This window comes from Mustela putorius, unplaced genomic scaffold (genome assembly GCF_011764305.1).
Source record: "Mustela putorius furo isolate JIRA1106 unplaced genomic scaffold, ASM1176430v1.1 tig00000450_pilon_pilon_pilon, whole genome shotgun sequence".
NCBI lineage: Eukaryota > Metazoa > Chordata > Mammalia > Carnivora > Mustelidae > Mustela > Mustela putorius.
This window is the reverse complement of record NW_025421385.1, coordinates 20569488-20595727: the sequence shown is the minus strand read 5'-3', so window position 1 is coordinate 20595727 and position 26240 is coordinate 20569488. Positions and strand designations below refer to the sequence as shown.

The following is a 26240-nucleotide window of genomic DNA, read 5'->3' as shown; positions in this document are numbered from 1 at the left end:
ATGTCAAGGCAGAGAGATGGTGGTGTGGATAGCCAAGCTTTGTGCCAATCATCTGAAAACACAGATCTACAAGGGGCGAAAGCGGAACTTTTCCAACCTGTAAACCAAAAGCCTCAACTCTGAGACTGTGGTGTCTTCCAAAAAGCTCCTTGGACACCAGCCCCGTAAAATACTGCACTGGTTCGTCAACTCTTCATGTCTCAAGTTCAGTTGTTACCCATTACTCAATTCAGCAAGTGTTCTTTTAGCATTTCAGAAACTACAAAGGCACAGACTGGGAACACCAGGATCCTTTCTCAGTCTGAAAGACACGCACACTTCCCCGTCCCTCTCCGAACTTACGAGCTGTTCAGTATTTGGAATTTCTCTCCTTTGTGAAAACTCAGGTCATCTTCCGTCCGTGCTTCATAATCATAAAGGGCTACAAACAGGGTCACTCCTGAGAACCAAAAGGGGAGAGATTATTACACAAGGGGAAATTAATGCCAAGAAATGACATCGTTCACCGAAATCTCATTCTCACAATCTTCATCTAATCAGCAGTGATAACATGGTGCGCTGATGTAATTAACATGAAACCAGGGTGGCGGGGCTGAAGTCATGCCTCGCCCTTTGCAGGGGAAGCACTGTGCGGTCTCTGAACGAGTCCTCGGGAAGAGACAGATATTAATATCACGTCCACAGCCAAGAGCAGTGTTAGAGGTCAGATCTGCGGAGGTCTGCGGCAGTTAAAGACACAGATTCCCTTCCTCTCAGGAGCCCACGTTAGGGTGAGGGTAAAACAGATCCCTCTCTCCTGTGACCTCACAGTAATGGAGACTGTAACGGGAGACTCCTTCTGTGGCCTGGGTCTGAGAAGACCCTCTCACAAATGCTCACCCCAAATGTCTTGCTCTCAGCATCTGCAGTTGCTCTGGGGACTCCTTCTCTCCTGCCACCAGTCTGCCTACCCTTGCAGCGATCTGTAGTCCTTATTCCTCTTCACACCCCCACCATGTCTTCTCAGCTGATGGACGCCCCACAGAGGCCCTTCTTGCTCTGCACAAGTCTGTTATCAACAACAGGAAATCTCCAGCAGCCCATTTGGCTTAGGACCTCCTTCATATAGTGGGTAGAATTCCAAGACGGCCCTCCATGATTCCCACCTCCTGGCGTTCCTGCTCGTGTGTAATCCCCCTCCCGTGAGTGTGGGCGAACCCAGTGATTTGCTTCTAACCAGGAGGACATGGCAAAGGTGATGGGATGTCCCGTAAGAGACGAGGCTTCAGAAGATGACAACTTCTGACTTCCCAGCCGACTCTCTGTGTTGCCACTGTGGCCCGAACACTTTGATGAAGCAAGCTGCCATGTTGGAAAGACACACATGACAAAGAACTGAGGGTGGCCTCTGGCCAACAGCCAACGAGGAACTGAGTCCTGCCAGCAGCACACGAGCTTGGCAGCAGATCCTTCTCAGCTGGGCTGTGAGGTGACTGCAGCCCGGCCAACACCTCCTGACTGCAGCCAGTGAGAGGTTCTGAAATGGGGCACCCAGAGAAGCCATTCCTGGATTTCTGACCCCCAGGAACTGTGAGGTCCTAAATATGCTTTGTCTTAAAGCTGCTAAGTTTGTAGTAACATGTTATACAGCCATTGTTAACTAATACATTCCATTTCTCGACTCTCTGGCTCCTCGTTTTGATCTCCGCACACTTCAAAGTGCCTTTAGTGGCCTATAGAACGCACGGCACGGATTCCACACTTTACCAAGCCGCCATTTTGCTGTGTCAGTACTTCCAAGGGAGGAGATGTGCCTGTGGGACTATTTGAAGACCAGAGAAGGAGGCAGGGCTTGTTTTTCTACCCGATCCCAAGTGGGACTTCCTGGGGGAGAACTGGTAATCAGAAGGTCTGACCGTGCAAAGTAGCAGGGTTCACTTGGCAGCTTTCAATTTCTTTGAAAGGTTAGAAACTGGCTTAAAACAAAGACGTGGAAGCCTGTAAAGTCATGCTTGTTCTCACTGAACACTCTATTAACAGATTCCTTTTGTTACATAATTCGAAAACAAACCCAAGCTCCATCGTGTGGAAGATAAGGCACACGAGAACAGACACTTCCAGTCTCCCACTCTCTCCCTGCTCGGCCAGTAAGTTCTCACTGGGGTTTTGACCTTTTAAGGATGGAGGGGAGAGTCAAAGGAGGTCACAGGGGCACAAAGACGCTGTTCTTGGCCTTAAAGCACTAAGCACAGTGATGGAGAGACAGACACACACATATAACAAAGCCAAATAATACAAGGCAGAGAAATCTGCCAACATTTGGGAGTACTATGTATTAACTTCCAAATTTTAAAAGGGACCAGGTGGCTTCTTATACTAAGGTTGTCCCTGACTACAGTGTAGACTCCCATGTTCAAGGCAAGTATCCCTCTCTAGTGGCTTTATGAATGATACCTGCAGACACAGGGATTCAGATCCAGCATTCATGAATGAATGAGCAAGGTCAATGTCTGCATCAGCAGAACTCAGTCTGGTTGGCAGAGAACTCAGCAGGCACAGGAAGTGTGTGCTGGTGCATTTTTGGCTCTTCTCCCCTCCCGCATCCTCAGAGACAGACTTCCATAGAATGCTTCTTTCTTTCCCCCCTCCATTCCAGGGGCCTTCCAGGAAGGTAGGAAAGATTAGTGAGTGGGCTAACACTCATTAGCTCACACGGGGCCTACTCTAAAGAAAAAGTTGGATCCACTACAACACAATGATGTGGTGCCTAAAGCTCTGGGTCAGGTTCCCTGGATAGAACTACACCGCCATGTGGCATGCAGAGGGGAAAAACAAAACAAAAAAACCCACAAAATCCCTGGTAATGTCTCAGTAGTGCCAACCCCCCCAGGTAAAAAGGCACAGTGGGTCCTCATAAAAGACTTCTGTTCCCAGATGAGCCAAGAGCACAATGGCTGACGTATAATTCTTCAAACTTTTCTAATAAACAAAACAGTTTTGGAACAAATAATGTCAAATATCTAGTTACCATGATTCACATGCTGGGAGATGATTTGGAAGGCTAAGGATGCATGAGATAACTTACAAATATTCTGCGAAACATATGTCTGAGAATGTATGCCAGATATTTTACAAAGTATTAGCTAAGTCAGCAAATGTACATGGCAGTAAAACAGAGCGTCATGGTGGGAAAGGGAAGGAAACTTAAAACAAAAAAGAGAGAAGGATTCCTTAAGGATACATAAAATTTGATTTTAAGATACAAGAGATCACGATCCACTTGAGGGTTGATAAATTCCATCACATGGAAGATGACGGGACGATCAGAAAGAGCATTAATGAGGGTGAATGGCCAAAAAACGAATGCTGCCAAATGTCCCCACTGGCTGGGAGGTGACAGGCAGGCTGGCGATCAGGAAGATGAGGGAGAAGGTGCTACGGCCTGCAAAGCGGCTCTTAGCTGGGGGAGGGGAGGAAAGTGCACGCATATCTAGAGGACTCAAAACAAAACGGTCTCAGATCCAGTCCCAGAGCTTCTGATTCGAAAGATCTGGGATGGAGCTCGTGTTCTGAGAAAGCTGCTAGTTACGCTGAGATAGCCAGCCACGGCCGGGACCACCGATGGGCCTAGAGCACCCTAGAGCCAGCTGTGTGTCTCCTAACCCACGCAGAATCCTCCCAGAGCGGCAACCTGGGGGCACCTCGCCCCACTGAAGCCAGCATTTCCTCAGTGCATCAAGTCCTGTTTGTTTCGGTTTTTGTTTTTGTTTTAAGAGCCCTTCATCTGGCAGTGGAGAGATGGAGACTGATGAAAACCGTCATGTTTAATCCGTAGTCAAAGGGAGCGGCCTGGAACAGGAATGTTCAGTTGACAAAAGAATGCAGAACAGCTTCACTCTTACCCGTTCCTCCCCTGGTACGCAAGGTCCCGGTATGAGACGAAGAGTTCACACCCCCGAAGACGGTGAGTCCTTGGCCTGCGGCTGCGTGGAAGTTGTTGTAGTTTGGGATGGAGGTCACGCCGAAGCTGGGGTAGTGCTGCGGGGTGGGGTCTGTGCCATAGCGGTACCCGGAGCTCTGGGTCAGGCTGCCGTCCCTCTCCTCCGTCAGTTTTGTTGCTTCTTTATCCTTACATTGCACACAGCCCATTATCTAAATTCCTGCCGAAAACAAAAGGAGCCACGTGAACTCGGATGCTCGGTAGCTGCGGAGCTGCTGGATGAAAGAGGGATCATTTATAAGGCTCGCCGTTGGCTATTTCAGGCCTAAAAGGGACAGGAGGAAAGGCAGTGCCTAGGGCGGATGGTTAGAAGCGATCTCATGGCCTTAACTTGACAATCACATTCGTTCCCCCTGTGCTTGGGGTGACAAGAGCCACACAGAGTATGGTCACCAGGCAGCGATGTCCTGAAATGAGGCCTGCGCCCCTTAAAATCCTAGAACACTATGCACCTGCTTAAAAATAGCCCAAGACCACGTACTACGCTTTTCTTTAGTTATCTAAAAGGAAAATATATGTTCTAGAAAGTGAGTCCATGCAATATTAGAATAAAACCTCCATTATGGCAAGAAAAAATAAAATCCAAGCAAGAGGGTGGAGGAGTGCTGGAAAAGCCAGAAGACAGCCCCTGAACAGCTCATCATAATTCTTTTCTCATGGGTGCCCATTATTCAGGCACACACCTGGTGAATTTTAAGCAGTCAGATGATGATAAGTATCAAAATTAAGAAATCATTGCCGGATGAGAAATACAATTAGGGGCGCCTGGGTGGCTCAGGTGGTTAAATGTCTGACTCTTGATTTTGGCTTAGGTCATGATCTCAGGTCGTGAGATTGAGCCCCACGTTGGACTCTGGGCTAGGGGTGGAGCTTTCTTACGATTCTCTCTCTCCCTTTCCCTCTGCCTCTCCCCACTTTAAAAAAAATTAAAAAATAGAATAGAATTGGTAGAAACAAAGAGGTCTGGGTATATTTGCAGGATGTCATGATAGCCTACAGTAACAAAATCATTTTCAGCTGCTAATTAACTTTCCAAATTTCCATTAGCTTTTGACATCTTTCAGAAATATTAAAAAAAAATCAGTCTCAAGTTCCAGAGTTAGTGGTGGATTGAAAGCTCAGGTCATTGTCACCCCACCCTCCTCCAACCTACTTCTGTGTTTATTGTAGAAATGCCACCATCAATGGCTGACTTGCTCAAGTCAGAATCCTGGGAAGCAACCTTATTTGCTTCCGTTTTACTTCTCACTCTCCCCGTCTCACACTCTACTATCCAGACATGCCGAACTTCTCAGTTACTTAAAGGTTCAATTTTTTCTGCCTTCCTTTAGGCCTTGGAATGTGGCCTGGAACATTCTTTCCTGAAGTGCAACATACCCTTCATGTTCCAGGTAAGACACTGCTTCCTCTGCAAAGCCTTCTCTGATCCCTGTACCCGCCTTCCAGGGCTGGGGTGATGCTCTTTCTAAGTGCTCCCCTGGCATCTTGATTTCTCTCATCATGGCACCTATTCTGCCATATTAAAACATGGTTTGCCCACTTACCTCATGGCCCAGTGGACTGTGGGTTCCAGGAAAACAGGGCCCTGTCCACTTTTGTCATAGCTATAATGCCAGTGCATGGCACACAGTAGGTGCTTAATACAGGCAACCAGATGAGTGAGGGAGAATTCTCTAGCCCAGTATGTTTCTCTTTCACCCTTTCTCTCTGCAGCCAAGACCAACCCTTCTCTCAGCAATGTACATAAGCAGTTGACCATGCATTTTTTTATCTATTGGTATATGTGAGAAAGAAAGAGGATTCAGAAATACAAGGTTAAGTTGGTTATATGATCGTACTTTGGACTATAATACCCATCAGGTCGATGGGGGTAGGTAGAACATGCAATGGATGTCCCTTCCAAAACTCTGAAGAGTGGCCCGTATGGAACCAAAGGATCAAGTAAGAAATGCATGACCTCATATGTAATTCCATGTGTTCACTGGGGAGGGCCAAGCTGCTACGGGAATGGAAGGGGCAGACAGTCGTGAAGAAGAGTGAAAGCACTAGTTGCTCTTAGTATCTTGCAATCCAAAGTGGGGAGTGTCATATCAGATACAGAGACTCTTGGTGGGGGGCACTGTTCTGAGCACGCCCTTTCTGGGGAAAAGGGATCTGAAAGCAGCATCAGACTGCTCTAATGTCCTCTTACATTGCACATTTCAATAAATACTTGTGGGATTCAATGTCAGCTCCGGAGAATGGAAATGTCTGGAAACGAGCCGCCCACTGCCTGAGCTGAGATCACCCAATCTGGAACACATTTACGTGTAAATCATTCAAGATTAACTTACAATATACTGGGTCCAACATGCTCTCTAACTTATGGTAGATGAATGCCATTTTAACCAATTTCCAATAGGAAATGCAAACTATGTCCAAGGCATGATTTACTGAAGGAATTTCACCATTTGTTGTGGGTATTGCTTCACAGGATTGAGAAATATCTTGCTTACTTTATATTAACTCCTTTATGGCAGAAAGTTGCTTTGAGCTCCCACAAAGGCCCAACAGAAGACAGTTCTTGTCCCAGGTGCTTTTTTTCAGGGATTTCACTAATCAACTGTAATCGGAAGCTGTGAGAACTGAATCGAGGAATCACATTATCGACACCAGCAGTTTTCAGCTGGGGCTGACTTTTACTCCTCTCACACCCACCAAGAGACATAACAGGCAATGTCTAGAGACACTTTTGGTTGCCACAACTCAGGGAAAAGAGGCATTACTGGTACCTAGTCAGTAGAGGCCAAGGATACTGCTAAACATTGTACAATGCAGGACAACCTCCAACAGCAAAGAATTAACCGGCCCCAAATGTTAAGAGCATCAAGGTTGAGAAATACTGATTAATGGAGGAGAAAGAGATCTACATTCATTTCTTCAAAACAGTATCTAACAGCTATTTCCCTTATATGTGTGACCAATATGCAATTCACAATGCTTTTCTTAGGAGAACAGGCAGGCTAGGTAGAAGGACACAGTTTTAAAAATCGGTATAAAATGCTGATTCTCCCCTAGAAGTGTGTTCCTTGTGATAGAGAAAAGAATCTAAGCCACTGAGAACTCTCATTACGAACTACTCTTTCAAGTTCAACAAAACAGAACAAAAATGAACCCCACTGGAAGCAGTACCTTATAGCTAACCAAACAAGAAAAAAACTCGTCTTTTACAATCCACCAAGAAAAAGTATTACCACTGGAATAAACGAACACCATCTGTACAGCTATGAAATAATGAAAGGAAACAGTAAGCTCCTTGAGGGCAGGGATTATTTTCTGGCTTGGTTTTAGCATCGTATCCTGAGGGTCTAGAACGGCGCCACATGCTGTAGGAGCTCAATAAATATTTGTTAAACGATTACGATGCAAAAGTCCAAAACTCAATCAAAATCATTTTGGAGAAAACAATTCTCTTTTGTAGAAGGGACAGCTCTGTTGCCACTTCACACATTTGCAGTTTTGAGTAAGAAATGTTTCTGGACAGGTCTTGGCTTACTCTCTTCCTTTCGTTGACAAAGAAACTGAAATAAATCAGTCAATGCAGGCTCAAGACATTAAAAGTTAATCACAATGAAAATATTTTTGTAAGAACTTGTGGTCTTCTTCCTCCCACTTGGGGCGGTCAGACTAACTGTTTCCTGACGGAAGAGTCAGAAGCCGCTCTGTGAGCTGTACCCAACATGACTTCAGGCTCCCTGCCATGAGCCAAACTCCTAAGCACTCGAGTTAAAATAAAAACATCCTTTTTTATGCACAGTTCTGTGGTGTCGCACTTATGGCCAATGCTCTAGGTTCATTATGAATGTGAGATGTACTGATACACCTGCTGAGATCTGTGGGGCACTGGAAAACATGGAATAATGCCATTCCAAAGGTGGGACCTTGGCATTACTCTGACGAGTAAATTCTGCGCCATGAACTCATGGTCATACTTCTCTCCATGGGGCTGTGCCTAGGGAAACTGATGGACAAGCACTTTGACCAGTAAGATCCTGTGACTGTGGTCAAGGCGTCTAGGTTATAGCCCCGAAGGCTCCCCCTCCCCCTACCCTTCTTCAGTCCTTTGGCAAAACTAAAGGGCTCTCTACTATGCAAGGAAAACCGGATTTACATAAAATTTCCTTAGGCCTGTGATCTTGTATGTGCCAGCAGCGTTAAGCAGCTCAGGAGAGAGCTGTCCAAGGGAGAATCCGAGGACCGCCACACCCTGTTCCTGTGAGCACGGCAGATGCCATCAGCTGATCGCGGCACTGTCTCATGCTGCACCACACGTGGCCTCACAGTCCTTCGCATATGCCCTCGTGTGGTGGATGGAAGCTGACATGAAAGATGGACTCTATGCCCGACTCTGGGCACAGGCTGCTGTGATCCAGAATGAGTCCGGCTGAACACACCTTCCCTCCGGCAATGCCGCAGACCACAGTCCAGCTGCTCGGCGCACGTTAAACACAGATACAACAGATACAACGGATAGGCTCACATCGCCTGGTACGCCACTCAGCAGAGCAACACCCGTCCACACAGGTTATGACAGCAGGACTTCCGCGCAGAGTTCAGAGAGCTAGCTACCAAAAAGGGGGAAAGGCCACCGGCAGTCTTCTGCAAAAGCCAATTAGCTTCTGAGACACATCCACTTGCAGGTGAAAAGGAGGGACAGCAGGAGGAGGGAAGGTGAAATGACCACAAATAACTTTAAATTCAGCAGTGTGAGCACTTCTGCCTCAGAAACCAGCCCAGGCGGGTGTGGGGAAGTGAGGGCCCTGAGGCACAAGTTGCCATCCTGGCTGCTGGCAGCACAGACTTGGAAGAGTGACGGGTTGGGCCACACTGGCCTGTACTGGGATGCGGCGGCATATTTCCCGCTAGGACCATTCACCGCCCCTTTAGCTGGTCTCCCATTTATGTGGGTGAAAATCATAATAAAAGCAAAGGTACAAGGAAGGGAAACTAGAAACCAAACATAAGCTACTGAGATGGAGACAGCGGAGAAAGAATTTAAAGCTGAATTGTAGATTGACGGCATGGTCTCACACACTTCTGCAAACGTGGAAAGTACTGGTAGTTTAATGAGCCACCACCACCCTTTTCTGGTCAACAGTAATAACATGAGGTAAGAGGGAGAGACGTGGCAGCAGCACATCAGAAATGATCTGACTTCTGGGCAGAAGAGCCATGGCAGGGGTTTCTTGATCCTTGTCAGATTGGAAACAGCCATAAGAATCCACCAGAGAGGGGTGCCTGGGTGGCTCAGTGGGTTAAAGCCTCTGCCTTCGGCTCAGGTCATGGTCTCAGGGTCCTGGGATCGAGTCCCACATTCGGCTTTCTGCCCAGAGGGCAGCCTGCTTCCCCCTGCCTCTCTCTCTGCCTGCCTCTCTGCCTGCCTCTCTGCCTACTTGTGATCTGTCAAGTAAATAAATAAATAAAATCTTAAAAAAAAAAAAAAGAATCCACCAGAGGTATCTAGCTACATTCTCCATCGAGTAAACAAAAATCCTCTGAAAGTCTAGGGAAGGCTTACTTTCATTTACACCGTGTAAGTGTTATTAGCAGAATGTTCTGAGACACGTGAGTGCCACGGTGGAAGCAAGAGCTGTTGGGACATGGACCCTGTCACCCAAATTTCCCAGCACTTTCAATCCTTTATGATGGGACTTTCCTCTTTGGAAGACATTGGGTCCTGACACCCCACAAGAGAGTAGGGGTGATGCTGTCTTCTGGGACACCCTGGACAGAAGGGCCACTGCTGGCTGGGGAGGCCGGAGAGAAAGCAGGACCACACTGGACCATCTTGGAAATGCAGACACTCCCCAAGATCCCAAGGCCGGGAAAGGTCACAGCTGGGATGAGATGTTGGGCACATCAATACTCGAGGCCTGAACCACATCAGTATTGGTGCGGGCCCAGCCAGTAGTCCCGGACGGGCTACAAAAAAAGAATACACAGGACTCTGCTTCTTTGCTGCCAAATGGAAGGAAGGGGTGAAAATCTGTGCCTTGCTGAAAAGGTGGTATGGTGGACAAAACTCCAAGGTAAGCCCTGGATTTCTGCCCTTGCTGTGACAAACCCTGTATCATCCCTAGGACTGACGGGATAATCACTCCCTCGATTAGGCTATTTCATTAGGCATGGCTGACTTTAACAAAGAGAAATTATCCCTGGTGGAAGTGACCTCATGAAGTGAGCCCTTGACAGCAATTGGGCTCTCTGAAGTAGATACAAAGTGTAAGAGGCATCCTAGGGACGTTCTGTCTTGCTGGCCTGGCAGAAAGAGGGAGCTATGTGGCCAGAAATGTGGGTGGCCTTTAGGGACCAAGCACAGCCCCCTGCTGACAGAAAACAAAGAAATGAGGACCTCAGTCCTACAACCACAAGGACCTGAAGTGGGCTAAGAACCTGGAAATGGATTCTTTCCTGGTCAAGGTTTCAGAGGAGAATGTTGTTGGCCAACGCAGTCTTGGGAGCCCAGAGCTCAGCCACGCCATGCCCAGATGCTCAGAACTGTAAGCTAATCAACGGGGGCTGTTTAAGCTGCTGTATTTGTAGTAATTTGTTACACGGCAAGAGAAAGTGAATACTTCTTTGGTGGAATGGGCACCACTAAGGGGAAGGCTCCAATCTTGGTAGTGACGACCAATATTAAACGAGGGCTTGCTGTACGCCGGGCACTATGCTATGTACTGGAACATCCTATGTCACTCGACCCTCATGACCGTCCTTAGAGGTATCATGCTTTCCCCTCATTTGACAACAGAGGAGAAGAGAGGTTTGAGATTTTGTCCCCAGCTCTGTGCGGGATGGAGGCAGGATGTGAAGCCAGCCAGACTGATTCCATGGCTGGCACATGGAGCCTGTGGACCAGAGTTGCTTCCTGCCCCATGGGTTCTTGGCCAGCCGATGCAAGGCTGTGGGTATGTGGTCAGAGGGGCCTGTGGGGATGGCCCCCTAGTTCCCAGCTTCATGTGTATGACTAATGGGGGCCCTGACATCAGGGACTGGGCCTCACCGCCCACCCCCACGTTTACACCCTGCCCACACCCAGACCATGGGCTCTGTGAGGGTGCTGGGACCGTGCCAGGCATGGTGAGTCACTGGCTTCCTCCATGTGGTGTAGGGTCTTAATGAACATTTGGGCTAACGGCACTGACGCTCCCCCTAGTTTCCTGCTATTTCCTAGATGTGGGGAGTGTTGATGTATACCACAAAGGAGTGAGCACTGGTTTTTTTGGTGTAGTGAGCTTGCCGACTGCATTTAAAACAGGATTTGCTTTACAGGCAAAACTTTCTGGAACATATTTACCATATAAACAGAGCACAAACAATGCCTCCTTCAAGCACAAAATAACAGATTTCTACTCTTGGTAGAGTCCCATGAGTGAGAGCACCCCACCCCCAACAATAAAATGTCACATCTTTGCGGTGAAAAGACTGATTTTGACACAGGATCGCATACAGTGCAGACACCAGTCACATGCAACAGTGGGAGAACGGAGCCTATTTAAAAAGCAAATCAAAGTTTTCCTTTGAAAATAAGAGGTGGTGTTGGATGATCACTTGCGTGTGACTCTGCAAAGTCCTCTGGAGGGCGAGGACCACGGATCTTGTTCCGTGGCGCACAGCTCACATTTGTATGAGCTCATATAAATCACTCTCACAAATGTCATAGCACTTTAAGAAAAAAACCCCACATTCCTGGTACCTAGAAGATTTTTTGGCTCCCCCGCTTGGTTTGTCTTGTGCAAATAACCCCCACACCGAGAAGCAGCGGTTCACTGCCTGCAGCAAGTTCTCCTTGCTGGTTCTCCCCCTTCTCTAAAACCTTCCATTCCCGGATGCCCAGAGAGTCAAAAGTACTTAGTAAAAAAAGAAATGGAAGCATTAGCCCCCGGTGGTGAGATTTAACACTGCAGCCAATGAAGAGCTGGAACCATCCCCAAACCCAAATGGCCAAATGAGGTTTTAACACCAGATCGTGGAAAGGCTCCAAAAGGAGGGGAGAACATTTTCTTCTTATGCTCACTTCAGATCTCAGGGTTAAGACAAGAGGGAAATGCTGATAAAAAACAAGGATACGTTTTAACTGTCTATGCCAAAGGGTTCAGAAAGAATTAGAGCAAAGATTATAAAGTTTTTCAGGCCTTCTCTCACCTCTTTTGGGAGGAAAAAAGGTTCCTTTGTGGTTACTGGTTTAAACTTTTATTTTTATTGATCTATAATTCCCATACCATAAAATTCACCCTCTTAAAGTTTACAGTTCAGTGGTTTAAAATATATTTTTAATATATATGTACATATTACATATAAAAAGTATTAATAGATATTAATATGTATACTTAATATACAAGGAAACCATTGTCACTATCTAATCCTAGGACATTTTCATTCCCCAAAGGAACCTGTACTCATTCCCTTCTCAGCCTGACCCCTGGCAACCAGTGGTTTTATGTCCTTATGGACTTGCCTACTTGAACAATTTGTATGAAGGCAATCATATAACATGTGGCCTTTCGTGACTGGCTTCTTTCAGCTGGCACACCGTTTTCAAGGTCCATTCCTTTTGCAGCATGAATCAGTGCTTCATTCCTTTTTATGGCTGAAAATACTCCATTGTAGGGATGGACTAGTTTACCAGTCATCAGTGGATCGACATTTGGCTTGTTGCCACCTCCTGGCTGTATGAATAATGAGGCTATGAACACTCACGCATAAGCTTTTGTGTGGACATATGTTTTCAATTCTCTCGGGTTCATATTTTAATATTTAAGGAATTTATATAGATTAAAAAAACCCCTATGATTAGGTACATGGGAAAGCACGTTAATTGGAAATTCAAAGAAAGGAGAAAGGGCTTGTGAAACTTATGGGAAAATGTTACCGTCAGTAGTAATCAAAGAAATACAATGTAGATTAATGAGAGACTTTCACTTCTCAATTAACAAAATTTCAAAAGGAAGTCTGTCCAATAGTGACGGATGTCCCCTAAATGCCCATTCTCATCTATTGCTGATAGAAGACCAGGAATTAGGGTATAACCTTGTCATAGACCAATCTGACAGTGTTTTATATATATATATATATATATATATATATATATATATATATATATATATACACACACATATTTTTTTAAAGAAAACTTAAAAAATGGGCCTGTTCTTTGTGAATCTGTGCTAAAGAGACACTTTTTGAAAAATGACACATGAAGAGGTCCTGTGACACGTTAGTTTTAATTTGAAAGTTAGAAAACCAGCTAATTTTTTAATGAGAAGGTGATGGCTAAGTAAAGGGTAAGGCATGGCTGTCCTGTAAAATAAAACCGAAATTAAAACTTAAGTTTACAGAAAATAATCAGTAATACAGAAAAACGCTCACATTATATTAAGAAGGATCACATGATTGTGACTTTATGACAAATGCCTAAAAAACCGTCTGGAAGGAAAGATACCAAGATGCTTGCTGGTGGTCTTGGGCGGGGATAACACTATGGGTGACTGTTCTTTCTTCTGTTTTTTTCCCTCAGATGTTCTATACTGAGAAAGCACAGTTTTTATGAGAATAAATCATTGTTTTAAAATAGGAATAATCCCTTTAATTTTATCAGTTGCTGATTTAATTTATACAGAAGTATATAATCATACATTGATGAAATATGCTTTATGAACTGAAAAATTAAGAGAATGAAAGAAAGTGACTGATTCCAAAAATTAAGAGGGAGAGAGAGTGACTGATTCTAAAGTCTGTTAAGAAGCAACCTTTCCTCCTGGAAGGTTTGAAAGGTGAAAGGTACTGAAGGACAGAAAGATTCCTTTTTCTTTTTTCTTGTTAATTAATTTATTTGAGAAAGAGACAGAGAGAAAGTATCCTCACGCAGACTACCTGCTGAGTGTGGAACCTGATGCCAGGGCCCTGAAATCATGACCTGAGCCAAAATCAGGAGTTGGCTGCTAAACTGACTGAGCCACCCAGGTGCCCCTAGGGCAGAGAGGTTTCTGAGTCTTTCTAACATCTGTGCTGGGAAGTGTGCAGTGAGGGAGCAGCGCTGGGAGGGGTGGCGAATGCACCCAGATGGGTGGTCACAAAAGTATAATTAAGGGCACAGATTAAGCAAAGCCATGACACATGACACCTCAGAGGACCATGTAGGTGGCCTTGCAATCCCAAGGCGTAGAATCTGTGATACCAGAACCAGAAGTCAGGTGGTGGACTACTGGGTTCTTGAAAACCTTTGGGTCCCAAGCTCCAAGGTACCTGGGGAAACCCAATAAAGTCGGAATGACATTATTCTGAACAAGTCAACATTGGAATATAACCAAGGAGTTCAGGTTACTAAGGAACCTGCAAGACCTCTCTGTGAGCAAGGGCCTGGAGACCACACACTGGCATGGCCCTAAGGAGCTGGGGAGAATGAAGTAAAACACTTCTGTTCTTTGGATGCTTGCTGTTGGTGGAGACAAAGGGACTTGCTCAGGGCACCAGGCAGAAAAATTCTATCTTCTTCTCTCACTTCTCCTCTTGTTGCCCTCACCCTTTCCTGTTGGGGTATTCAGCCTGGCATTTTGATGAGGTGACTTTTGACTTTGCTTAGAATTCCCCAGCCCTTAGAATCTGGTGAATTCTAAGCAGGGAACAGAATAGTAACCAACATTGGTTTATGCGACCTAAAATTTTTCAGATACATAAAAAAGATTCAATAAAGATGTTTCTTTCTAATGACGTTTGTTCGAACCTCTTTCTACACTCCTTGGCCGTGTTGTGTAAAAACAACCAGAGGAAAACAAAAACAAAACTGTAGGCTTCCTTTCACGAACTGGAAGAGAGTCAGTGTCACATCTGGGCCACAGTGGTAGAGACTGGCTTTCTGGGCTGAACTGGCCAAGGGCCCAAGGATGGGGGTGTCTGTCACCTGGCGGGGCCACAAGAAAGCATGTTAGCACAAAGCAGCTGGATGAACAGTCGTCATCAATGCCCCCTGCCCGCCAGTGTGGAGAATGAACGCTGAGGAGGTTCACTCTCCAAGGCCAAACAAAAACCCTCTGCCAATCCTTCTATTCTCTACGGAGGTTCCTCGCCAGATGATTCTGCAAATGCGGCCTCATCCTTTCAGAAACCAGTGAATTATTTTTCCCTTTAATTCATCAGTTCCAGTCAAGAAGATCTACTCCTTAAAAGAAACAGAATGGATTTCGAATAAGGAAATTTTACTCTTCTTTTTGCCCTCGAGCTCATGTTTGTGTTCGTGTCCCCACGAGACCCCCTTTCCACTGATGACTTATCTGGTTATGAAGTCAGAGCGCATCAAAATCCATGGCCCTGAGAATTTGGTTGTGAAGCCACTTGCATTGTGTTTTTGGATGCGGAGGCAGAGGTCTTTTCTTTGAAGACTGCCGTGAAGGCCCGCCCCCTGCCCCCCCTTCCCCTGATCTTTCTGTTGGCACTTTGTCAAGGAATCAGCAACACTCGCGTCCTTAACTTCTGCCTCTCCTGCACTGGTTTTGAATTTCAAAGCCTCTTGGCAGCTGTTTTGGTGTGAATGCTGATAAAGTAGGCCTTCAGAAAACACGCCCCTAACTCTGTGGCCTTTACTGGGACAAGGAACAACAGTGACAGTGATGAGGGGAACAAAGGAAACACAGAGGCCGGGGACTCTAGTCAGCCTCCTCCTACCACTTCCGCGCCTGAAGGGAGTGACGACTGTCTCTGCCTTCCCTCGACTTTACTTTGTTTACCCACGGTGAGCCCAGGTCGCCTGACTCCGCGGTGGCTGCGCGAGGAAGGCTTTCACAAGAGGCCCTCACTCACGGTCGCGAGCTGAGAGCCCGCAGAGACCGGAGGAAATTAAAGATAAGCAAGAGGAAGAGAATGTGGGACCCGCTGAAAGCAGTCCGTGATGCTTTCCCCAACAGCACGTAAAAATGACCAACAGTGGCCACTCTGTGTGGGAGGAACACGTGTTGCTGGGCCACTCGTTGACGACCTACTTGGCACCAGATAGAAATCCTGTCAGGTCTCTGTTAACAAATCTGAAAAGGAAAGATGTGGTTTATATAGCAGCATACATTTTATAAACACCGCTGCTTATAAAATTTATGGTAAAGCAATTCAGTAGTGACTTTTCACCTGGCATGTGAATGCGGCAGAGTGGGAATTTTCAAGTGTCTTGCACGGTAATTGAACTTGGGGTTTATCTTCTTAAAGAAGACCGACCGCACAGCAGGCCATCCCCTTGCAGATTCTGGTATCAGATAGGGCTTGTCCTTGGCCCAAAGGGCAAGGGAACAGCCTTGCAACCCCAAGGCGCAAATGCAGGTCACTGAGAATGGGTAGCGGGAGGATGAGGTACAGGGCGGGGCAGACCCTTCCCTGCAGCACCAGACCCTCCCCCTCCTCCACAGCGAGGCCAATGGCGATGCACCCCAAGAATCCACTTTTAGTCTCCCTCGCTGCTCGGTGTGGCCATGTCTGATCCTGGCCATCCGCTGAGAATGGACGTGTTCTATCCGGCCCGTGTCTTCAAAAGACAGTGGGCTGCTCTCCATCTTCCTTCCCGCTTCCTGTGCGCTGGACAGTGGATGTAGTTCTGGTGAGTTGGCTTCAGCAAGGCAGAGGATGGCAACCCAACAGACACTGGCAGAATCACAGGACAGAGCACCCTGGGCCTTAGACGGTCTTGTGGAGCACGGCTGCCCATCTGCCTTAGAGGTGGGATCTCTGAGCCAACACAAGAGAGGCATGAACGTCTGTCTTGTGGGAGCCACTGGATTTTTGCGAGGAGCAGCGAGAGGGGTCTTCTGCTATAACGGGCAGCCTATACTCTACCACAAGAAGGAAGGGTATCCAGCATAGAGGTCAAAGGTGGCTCTACTGGTCACTTATTTGCCTCCAAAACCAATAAGAGCGTCTGACCTTGTCTGATACTGACCGTTCAACTTGTGCTGAGGCCAGCTAGCAGGACAACTATAACAAATTTTAACAACAGCTACCATTTACTGAGAACTTATTTTGTGCCTGGCACTTCACATGTGGTATTTCATTTTAATCTTCAGAACAACCTCGAAAGGGTATTCCACAGTTAAGGAATCCTGGGCTCACAGACTTTAAGTTAACTTGTGCAGTGTCACCCAGTCAGTGGGACCAGGATCCGTGTCTAAGACAGTCACATCCTCTTTCTACTCCTCCAGGGTTCCCTTTTGAGAAGCATGCTCTGCTCCCGGCCATTTCTGCATATTTTTTGAAAAGATCAAAGAATGAGAGATTTAATGGTGTGACAGGAGCTGGGCACTGCTGCGTCCCACCATTATGTCAGTTTTGCACTAGGGCTGAAAGTGCTCTTTAAGTATTCTTCTCTTTACAGGTCTTCAGCGTAGGACTGGTTCCTAGGTCTCCAGGACATTTCAGTGCTGGGGTACCGGGCTCCTGGATTGGAGAAGCTCTGCGAGCAGTACCATAGCCTGGAACAAAGCTGGGGATTGCCATGTGGCCCAGAGCATATCACTTGACTCTGTGGAGCCTGGTTTCCTTCTCCATCGAGTAACAAGCTTCAACCAGGAGGACTAAGCCTTCATAGCAAGCCTAACACTCCTGAAGGAGCCCAGAGCCCTCCTGCACACACTCAAGCAGAACTGAATCTATAAACAGGCACAGAACTCTCCACTCCCCACAGCCCCAGATGCTTGTTATGAATCACGAGGACCCACAGAGTAATGCGACCCAGCTGTCCGGTTTGGCTGTCAACACTCAGGTATCCCTCTACCCAGGTATCCCTCTACCATGGCCAGAGCCCGGACCATGAGTATTATGGGAGTTTTAATGGGCACTGCTATGCCCTACGGCATTTATTTTATTTTTTGCACCGTGGCCTAAAATGTCTTTTCTTGCTGCGGTTTTCAGAAGACCTGACCATGCCCTCCACTTTTCTTTGCTGCTAAAGTGAAGAACAACTTACCCCATGGCATACAGCTCAGGTACTCGAGACCTGCTGGGGTCCTGACCCACCTCCCCCTCCTCGCCAGGAGCCTCCAATTCTGACTCTTTCCTAGCATTGCCAGGTACAGCTGTTCTCCTGAGTTGCACAGAAAACAATAAGAAGGACAAAGAAACATCCCCCCCACCAAATAAAAGTTACTCAGCAATCACCATAGTAACAAATCACCCATTTATAACAATTCCATTTTCCTTGCATTCTTACCTCTTTCTTTACATCCAGGCCCACCTCTAGCCTCCATTCAGTAAACATATTTTGATCTTCTCTCTGTGACAGGTGCTGTGCAAAGGGTTGTGGGTATGGAGTCGAGTAACCAAGGGCCATACTGGGAGGAGCTTATATGTACTTAGGAGGGAGCCCCTCAAATCTGGACCTGGGTTGAGGAGGGAGCACTGAGGGGTCTGAATTCATCCAGGCCAGTCGCTGTGATATACCTGGCCCAGGTGAGGAGGGAGTGGAAGCATACACGAGAGGACAGACGTGTGGCTGGGCACGGTGCCGTGGGGCTTTCTGCATTTGTTCCTGTGTTTACAGAGCACTGAAACATGTGCCAGGCAGCTTGCAAGGCTCTCAGAGGGAAGGGGCCCGGCTCCTGCTCAAAAGGAGCTTATGGTTTAATGGGATGGGTATATGCAGCTGGGGAGGGGGCTGGAGATGAAGCCAGATCATAAACAGCTACGCGTCCGTGTTACTGAGCACCAGCTCCCGTGCCTGCAGCCGGTGCCATGTACGACAAGCAAACACTCTCCTTTGATCCACCCACAGCACCGACAGCCTTGTGAACAGGGTACTGTTATCATCGGCAGCATTTCACAGATGGGGGACGAGTATAGGGAAGGCAAGTGACTTGCCTAAAGCCCCACAGCGAGCCTGAGCTGGATTTCAACCCACAAGCGGCTGAATCTAAGACGTAATCTTAACCACGTGCTCATAGGCTAAAGTATCTGCACAGTTTCTAGCTGATACTTACTCAGTATTAAGTGGGAGTGGAACTGGGTCCTGATAGACACATACTGAAATGGCGTAGGGAGAGGAGAAGCATGGGGAGGCCAGACAGTGAAGCCAAGAGTGGGAAGAGACTGCACACAATTGGGCGGAGGCATCAAGGTAAGATGCCTTCTTCAGCTGGACAAACAGCTCTATCCATTCTAGCTACCTGTCTATGCCTAATTCATACCTCGTATTTCATCCCCAACGGTGGCAACACTGTAGCATCTGTTGCAAGTGAGAATACTGATCTAAAACCAGACTGCTGCTCAGGCAGTTGACTACTGGACTGTGTAAGTTACATTTTCGGAGAGCCCCGTCACAAAAGCAGCCCCGGATCCTTGGGGGCTGGTAGGAGTGGGAGATGTGAGGCTGCGTGGATGGTTGCCTAAACATGACAAGGACAGACAACAGTGGAGATAGCTACACATCAGCAACATATGACATCTGGAAAAAGATAACACTTGTTCACTAAAAAGGGCATGTAACAGCTAATATGCAACAATGGACTGGGGAGCCCGAAGAAGGAGATTGGGGTAGAGGTGCAGGTGAGTATAAGGTCAAAAAGTGCCCACCACCTCCCCCCTCCACCCACGGGCAGTTTACTCCATCAAGCCAAAGAGGAATGTCTTTTGGCAGACATGGTGGTTACACCTCAGCTTTGTGTGGACTATGTAATCTAACACACTCTTCAGGCTAATGTCAGAAGATGGCTTATATTTTAGCTACAATAGTTCTGCTCACATCTACAAGCTCACCATGGTCAGAGGATGGAAACTCTGCCCATCCACCAGCAAGAGTCATCGCTCAGCAGCTCTGAGCAGCAATCCGGCCCAGCACTAGGCAGAACTGGCCTGCCCCTGGGGCTCATGCTGAGCTCCTATGGGGTGGCCTTATAGACTCCAGGTGACAATGACCCAAGTACAGCTTCATACTCTGCCCCAGTTCTGGTTCAATACACCCCAACTGACTGGGTGAGTAACAATGGTCCATACTTGGAATGAGCCCGGGCAACAGCTCTGTCATAATTATTTTTGACAAAGGCTGACCTGACATGCTGATCATCAGCCCAGGAGGGGGGAGAAAGGTTCTGTGACTAGCCAGCATACACACCCTTGGTTTCTGCCAGGGTTCATCTTTATTTATTTTTATTTTATTTTTTAAAAAGATTTATTATTATTTATTTATTTGACAGACAGAGATCACAAGTAGGCAGAGAGGCAGGCAGAGAGAGGGGTGGGGGAAGCAGGCTCCCCGCTGACAGACAGCCTGGTTCGGGGGTCATTCCCAGGACCCTGGGATCATGACCTGAGTGGAAGCCAGAGGCTTTAACACACTGAGCCATCCAGGTGCCCCCAGGGTTCATCTTTAATCTGGACATACATTCCCTGGATGCACTCCCCACTCAGTCCCCTCTTTATTTCCTATACATCGTGCTTTTCTCTTAAGATTTCATGTTCTACATAGGTTCCATTGCTAAAATGAAAATGTTGCTAAAAATTGGTAGATCTCTGTATCTCTTATAGAAAATTGATTATTTGTGCCAACTCCTGCCTTCCAAAACCCACTAAACTGTTTCCTAAGTTTATTTTTCTTAACCCATATCTTAACTGTTTTAAATCTGTGTCTGTCTTAACATGCTGGCTGGTTAATCTTCTTTTCCATTTTTTTCATTATTTTTTCAAACATCTGACTCTCCTTTAGCTTAAAATGATGCCTCAACTAAATTCCTCTTTTTCACTTTTGTCTCTGTTTCCCATGGCAGAACAAACAAACAAACAAAATTTATCACTTTTTTGGTACCAGAGCACTTTTGCTTTCTTATTTAGGTCAGGTAACAAAATATCATTTATTCACAAGCCAAACCAAACCTATCCCAAACTCTCTCCCCTCTTTTCTCTATTGTAATTCCAGCATAAAGAAGTGATACTATTGGCAGAATTTTCAGTCTGCTGATACAAAGTACTGATAAAAATGTGGACCAAGGGGCGCCTGGGTGGCTCAGTCGGTTAAGCGTCTGCTTTCGGCTCAGGTTATGATCCCAGGGTCCTGGGATCCAGCCCCGCATCGGGCTCCCTGCCCGGAGGGATGTCTGCTTCTCCCTCTGCCCCTCCCACTCTCTCCCTCTCTCTGTCAAATAAAAAAAAAATAAAATCTTAAAAAAAAAAATGGAGACCAACAGAATTCCCAAACACTGCTGGTGGGATGCAAATTGTTATGATTACTTTGTTATGTTATTATATGTTATGATTACTTTGTAAAAACAACTTTACATTATTTAGCGAACATGAAGATGCAGCTCTCCTCCGAGTCACAATTCCACTCCTAGGCATACATGCTGAAGAAGCATGCTTATGTGAGCCAAAGGGTAAGTGTCCCTGCAGGGCTGGGGCAGTGCCAGGAATCTCTATTTGTTACAGTTCTAGAGGCAATGTGGGGGCCTTACTCCACAGCAAGGGCCTGGGACCTTATCAACTCAGACCTACCATATCAACTCAGATCTCTCTCTGTGGCTGGGTCCCTCCCCGGCCTGTGGTTCCAGCCACAGGAAAGCTCACTGGAGAGGAGTGACAGGAAATGGCACAAGCCTGTGGCTGGAGTAACTATGCTTGGGGTGCTGATCCCTGGTCAAAGCCAGCCAGTCTGAGGATCTGGGGAAATTCACGGTCATTTCCTCTTCTTCCTTTTTGGTCAGCTCTGACTGCCAGACCAGGCTGGGCTTGTGTTCTTCATGCAAATTCCCCCTCATCTGGAGGGGTGCTTGGAGTCAGCACAGTCACCATCCCCATCTCCCGCACAAAGCCCCGAAGCTCCCAGCCAGACTCGGTGCTCCGAATGTGCTGTTCCCCGCCAGGAATGAGAAAACCTCTAGGCGAGGCTTCAGGAGAGAAGGCTGAAGGCTAAGCTCTGGTATGGAACCATGGTTCTTCTCTGTGTGAGCCTGTACGCGGACACCCACGTTTGTGATTCTTGGTGTGCTGAGTCCAGCATGAGTACAACGCTAGGTGCGACCTGGCTTTTCATAGATATTTCCAAATGACGATGAATAGAAAGTGAGATAAGGAACTTCTCGAGAAGTGAAAGCAGCTGTGTGCCTTCCGGTGTGAGCTTGCTCTCCACCTTCCTACTGGTCTGTCCGCTCTCATTCAGGGAGGCTGTAAAATGGTGCCTGTCTGTCACCCTCACTTAGGTTCCTCTCTCCTCCTGATGCCAAGAATGGCTTCCCCTCCCTCCCCCATTCTGGATGAACAAGTGGAGAAAGTGCACGGCTTGGCCGAATGACCTCCCTCCGTTTGTCCATTCCCATAATCCTCCTAGTTTGAAACTGAAATATCCCTGGGGCAAAGTACCGATTACCATGTGGCTGTTGTTCTTTTAGGTTTAAAAATATCTTCAAGGTGGCACAAGTTTACAGAGTCCATTGGGGACCTGAAATCTGCCCTGTTATTCAGCCCCCGTAACGTACTGAGGGTGGAGGCAATTTGTTTAGTTTAAATCATTAAGCCCTAATAACGTGGGGTTCTGGCCAGATGGAGTATGTGTGGGAGACGTTGACGTGATGTTGGGAGTAAATCAAGATGATGCTATGATGAAAATACAAACGGGGTTTGGGTAGGATTTGGGGGAGGCCACACAGAGCCCATCTCTGCATGACTTGGCCTCATTCCCACAGCCCTGCCAGGGTTCTGTCTCTCACTTAGGGCTGCTGTGGTCCCCACTGGAGCAGCCTGCCGCCTGCCCAGGAAACTGTCTCCAGAGAGGCCCTGGCCAGGCAGTTCATTATTTGGGCACGGAGGAGAGAGACAGGAGTGATTTTTCTTTTAATGGCTTCAATGCCACTCCTTCAGTTCTAAAGTGGGTTGCCTTCTAATTCTCTCCTCTTTGCTTCCTTTCTCATTGCCTTCGGGTGTCAGAAAGGTAGAAAGCTATGGTTGAGGGTTAGAATTTATATTTGGAGTAGGTAGCTAAAAGTATTCTGGTTTCTTCCCCGTAAAATGGGGATTATGCCAATGTTTATAAGAATTGACATTCTACTATTAATTACTAGGAGGAAGTTACTGATACCTGACCATCTTTGATCTGAAAAAAGGAAACATCAATTTCATATAGTTCAGATGAGTAGATAATATCTAGACCATTAACTGACCATGCAGTAGGTGCTCAGTAAACTGCAGGCTTACTGGGCGTGTGTATATGTAAAGAGAGGGGCCACACAGGAGCCTGGGGGTTCTCCTGGGGTTATGGCTGGTTTTTCCATCCCAGGCACAAATGACATCCAGTGACTTCCTGGCTGGCCAGGAGACAGCCAATCTGCCATTACTGGTGTCCAGCGACACTACCAAATTAGTCCCCATGGATTAGTAATAACATTTAATGAGTTTAACTGAGTAGACAAACAAAATGAATTATTTTGACAAAAAAGTAAAAGACAATAAAAAAAGAAAGAAGGGAGAAAGCTGCATTTCTGCCTGATCTTTATTTGGTTTCAACTCAAGAAAGAATCCACCACCTAGAGTTCTCAAAGGGAACCACAACATTTGTATGATAGTCACATTGTTAATGTATCTGTTGGAAGGTGGGGATGGAGGACTGTTTATTCTCAGAAAAAAAAAAGGAGCTTTTAGTGTAACTCTTGGGTTAAAAATCTCAGTATGAATCACACCACTGAAGAGCCAGTTTCAGGGGCTACTAAAACTACAGCACTCCTGTCGGACAGCATTTTTGCATCTACTAAGCTCATTGTCACATAAATACTAATATTTAAAGCACAGATTTCTCAGAAGCTGTAGGCTGATGATATAACCAGGAGAACAGCACACGGATCTCAGCGGAAGGGGTGTTATATTTAGCTCCACTGCTTCCTCAGAACCACAAGAAGACTGTCCAGAAATCCCTGGCATTTTGGGCACAGTCCTTATGGCCTGATGTGATCAGAAAGCTCCAAAGGAATCAGGAACAGGTGGGTTTGGGGCAGCCACATTCTGATTCCTCACAGGTTGCTCCTGTGGCTCCATGAAGTGTCCTCGGCCTCTCCCAGGAGGACACTGTCTGTCCCCATAGGGCCCGAGTCACCTGAATGCCGACCTCTGACTCATGCGCCAGGACATCCAGTGACTTCCTGGCTGGCCAGGAGACAGCCAGTCTGCCCTTACTGCTATATGGTCCAGTACTGGGGCTGCTGGTCCAAGCAGGCACCAGACGCTGGCAATGGCCCCATCTCCAAGGCATTTGAGCAAGGTCACCTGAGGACCTTCTCCTTTACCTGTGCTGGGCTAAGAGTGGAGGACTCCTCCTGCCAGATTAGACACTGAGCCTTTGACCAGAACTGGGTGGTCCAGAGGGATACGGCTTTGCAACATTTTGGGTTAACATTACTTGTGACTTTTTCTGATGATAATCATTCTTGCGAGGCATCTACTCACAGACCTATATGCCCAGCACTTATTTGTTTCTAAAAATAGGCTCACTGGGGGTGGGGGAGGGTGGTTTGTAATGAACAGGAGTACACGACGGAAGAGAAAGACAGTTTGCCTGGTGGTGCCTGGAAGGTCTCAGCGTGCTGACGACATCCCCACTCTGTGGTGTGCCGACTGCCTGGAACGTGTGTGGCCGACACCGGCGGTGGGAGAGAGGTGTGAGTGTGTAAGACCAACGGGGCCACAAGCACACGAGCCCGATGGTTGAGGAGTGGGTATGTAGGTACAGAGATCCCTCCTTTGTCTGCGGTCATTTGCTGAAAGAAGGCTAAAGGTCTCGACTTCTACGTGGAGGCCACATGCTGGGGTGAGGCAGAGAAAGAAACCAACATATAAACTGAAAACTAATTTGGTTACTTGAAGGGTTTGTTTTTTTTTTTTTTCCTTTTGGATTCTGGCCAATTTCTCTTTTCTGTGAAATAGAAAAAGCCTCCAAACTTTACCTTTTCTTAGCTCCCCAGTTTTCCTGAGAAGGTGGAGAGAATGAAGGGAATCCCTGGCCACTGTCGGGACTATGCGGTTAGGCTAGTTAGACACCCTGTGGGCTCCTAGTGAATTCGACCCAGGAGCCATGGAGACCTCCCAGTCATAACCCCCAGGGCAGCTGGGCGAGACAGGGAGGCAGACACTCGATCACAGCCATTCATGACTCAGGAAAAAACAGGGTGCTTAAGACAACTGTGCCCGGACGTACCTGTAAGCGAAGAATGGGGATCTGCACCCAGTACCGGTTACATGTTTGTGTTTCCTAACTGCTTAAGGAGGATAACAGAAGCACGCACTGTTACTACGTAGCTGACAGTAAGTTAGCGACAGAACTAACTCTCTAACGGTAAGTAAAAGCAGAATCAAGCCTACAGACAAGTAATTACTTTCTTATGTTTTTCTTGTATAAAAGTGCCAGGGCCAGGTCTAGGATAAAGTGAGTGAGGCACAAGCCCTGAGAGCCGTATAAAGAGATGCTGAAAGACTTAGTAATCAGGATAAAAAAAATTGCCTTAAGATATTGATCTTGATTGCTGTATTTTGTTTTTTTGTTTTTTGTTTTTTGGGTGCCTTTAAATTATGCACCCCAGGAGAGTGCCTCACTTGTCTCCCTCTGGCCCCTGCCTGGTAAAACACATCAGCTAAAGGTGTTAAGTGACTGGGGGACACCAGTTCCGTAATTACAAATGAAACCAATGAACAGACCCAGGAAAGAGTCTTCAAATTTCCTTAGGCTAAAGAAGTGGGGAAGGACTTCTACTTCTAGGAATGATCCTAAGGAAACAAGAACGTACACAAAGATTTGAGAGCACTCCCTTTGCTGTTATCCCCCTTTGGTGTTATTCACGACAACAAAAAAATTGGGAATAATCCAAGTCCTCATCTATAGGGGATTAAAAAAAGATGATTATCATAACAGATTCCTATATAGCCATGACAAAGGAGGATGCTGCACAACTTACTAATTGTAAGGGATGTTCATGTTAAAGTCAGGGGAGAACGTGCAAGTTAGAAGACATGAGGCGGAGATAGGAATCTGCTTCTCCTGTTTCCGTTCTCGCCCTCTATAATCCATCCTCTACCTAGCAGAGTGATTTTTTTTTTTTTTTTAAAGTTTCCCTTCATCTTAGAATGGTTTCCTATGATATTTAGAATAAATTTAAACGATACAGCCATCCCTGTTCTGGACTCCTCTTCTCTCTCTCTATCTCTCTGGTCTCTTCTACGGTTCTCCCTCCCATGCCTCTTCCCTAGCCAGACGGGCTGCCTTTAGAGCCTCCACACAAGCTCGTCC

General features: G+C 46.8%; 1 protein-coding gene across 8 annotated transcripts in view; it reads right to left on the bottom strand.

The window, feature by feature from the left end:
* Positions 1 to 26240, bottom strand: part of FYN (FYN proto-oncogene, Src family tyrosine kinase) — a 210291-nt gene that overhangs the window by 52613 nt on the left and 131438 nt on the right. For all 8 annotated transcript variants that reach the window (XM_004753526.3, XM_004753523.3, XM_004753532.3 and 5 more), the window contains 2 exons: positions 3882 to 4139; positions 343 to 439 (listed from right to left, as the gene is read on the bottom strand). In XM_004753526.3, the coding sequence (XP_004753583.1) occupies positions 343 to 439; positions 3882 to 4128 (344 nt within the window). In that variant the 5' untranslated portion in view covers positions 4129 to 4139. The remainder of the gene's footprint in view (positions 1 to 342; positions 440 to 3881; positions 4140 to 26240) is intronic.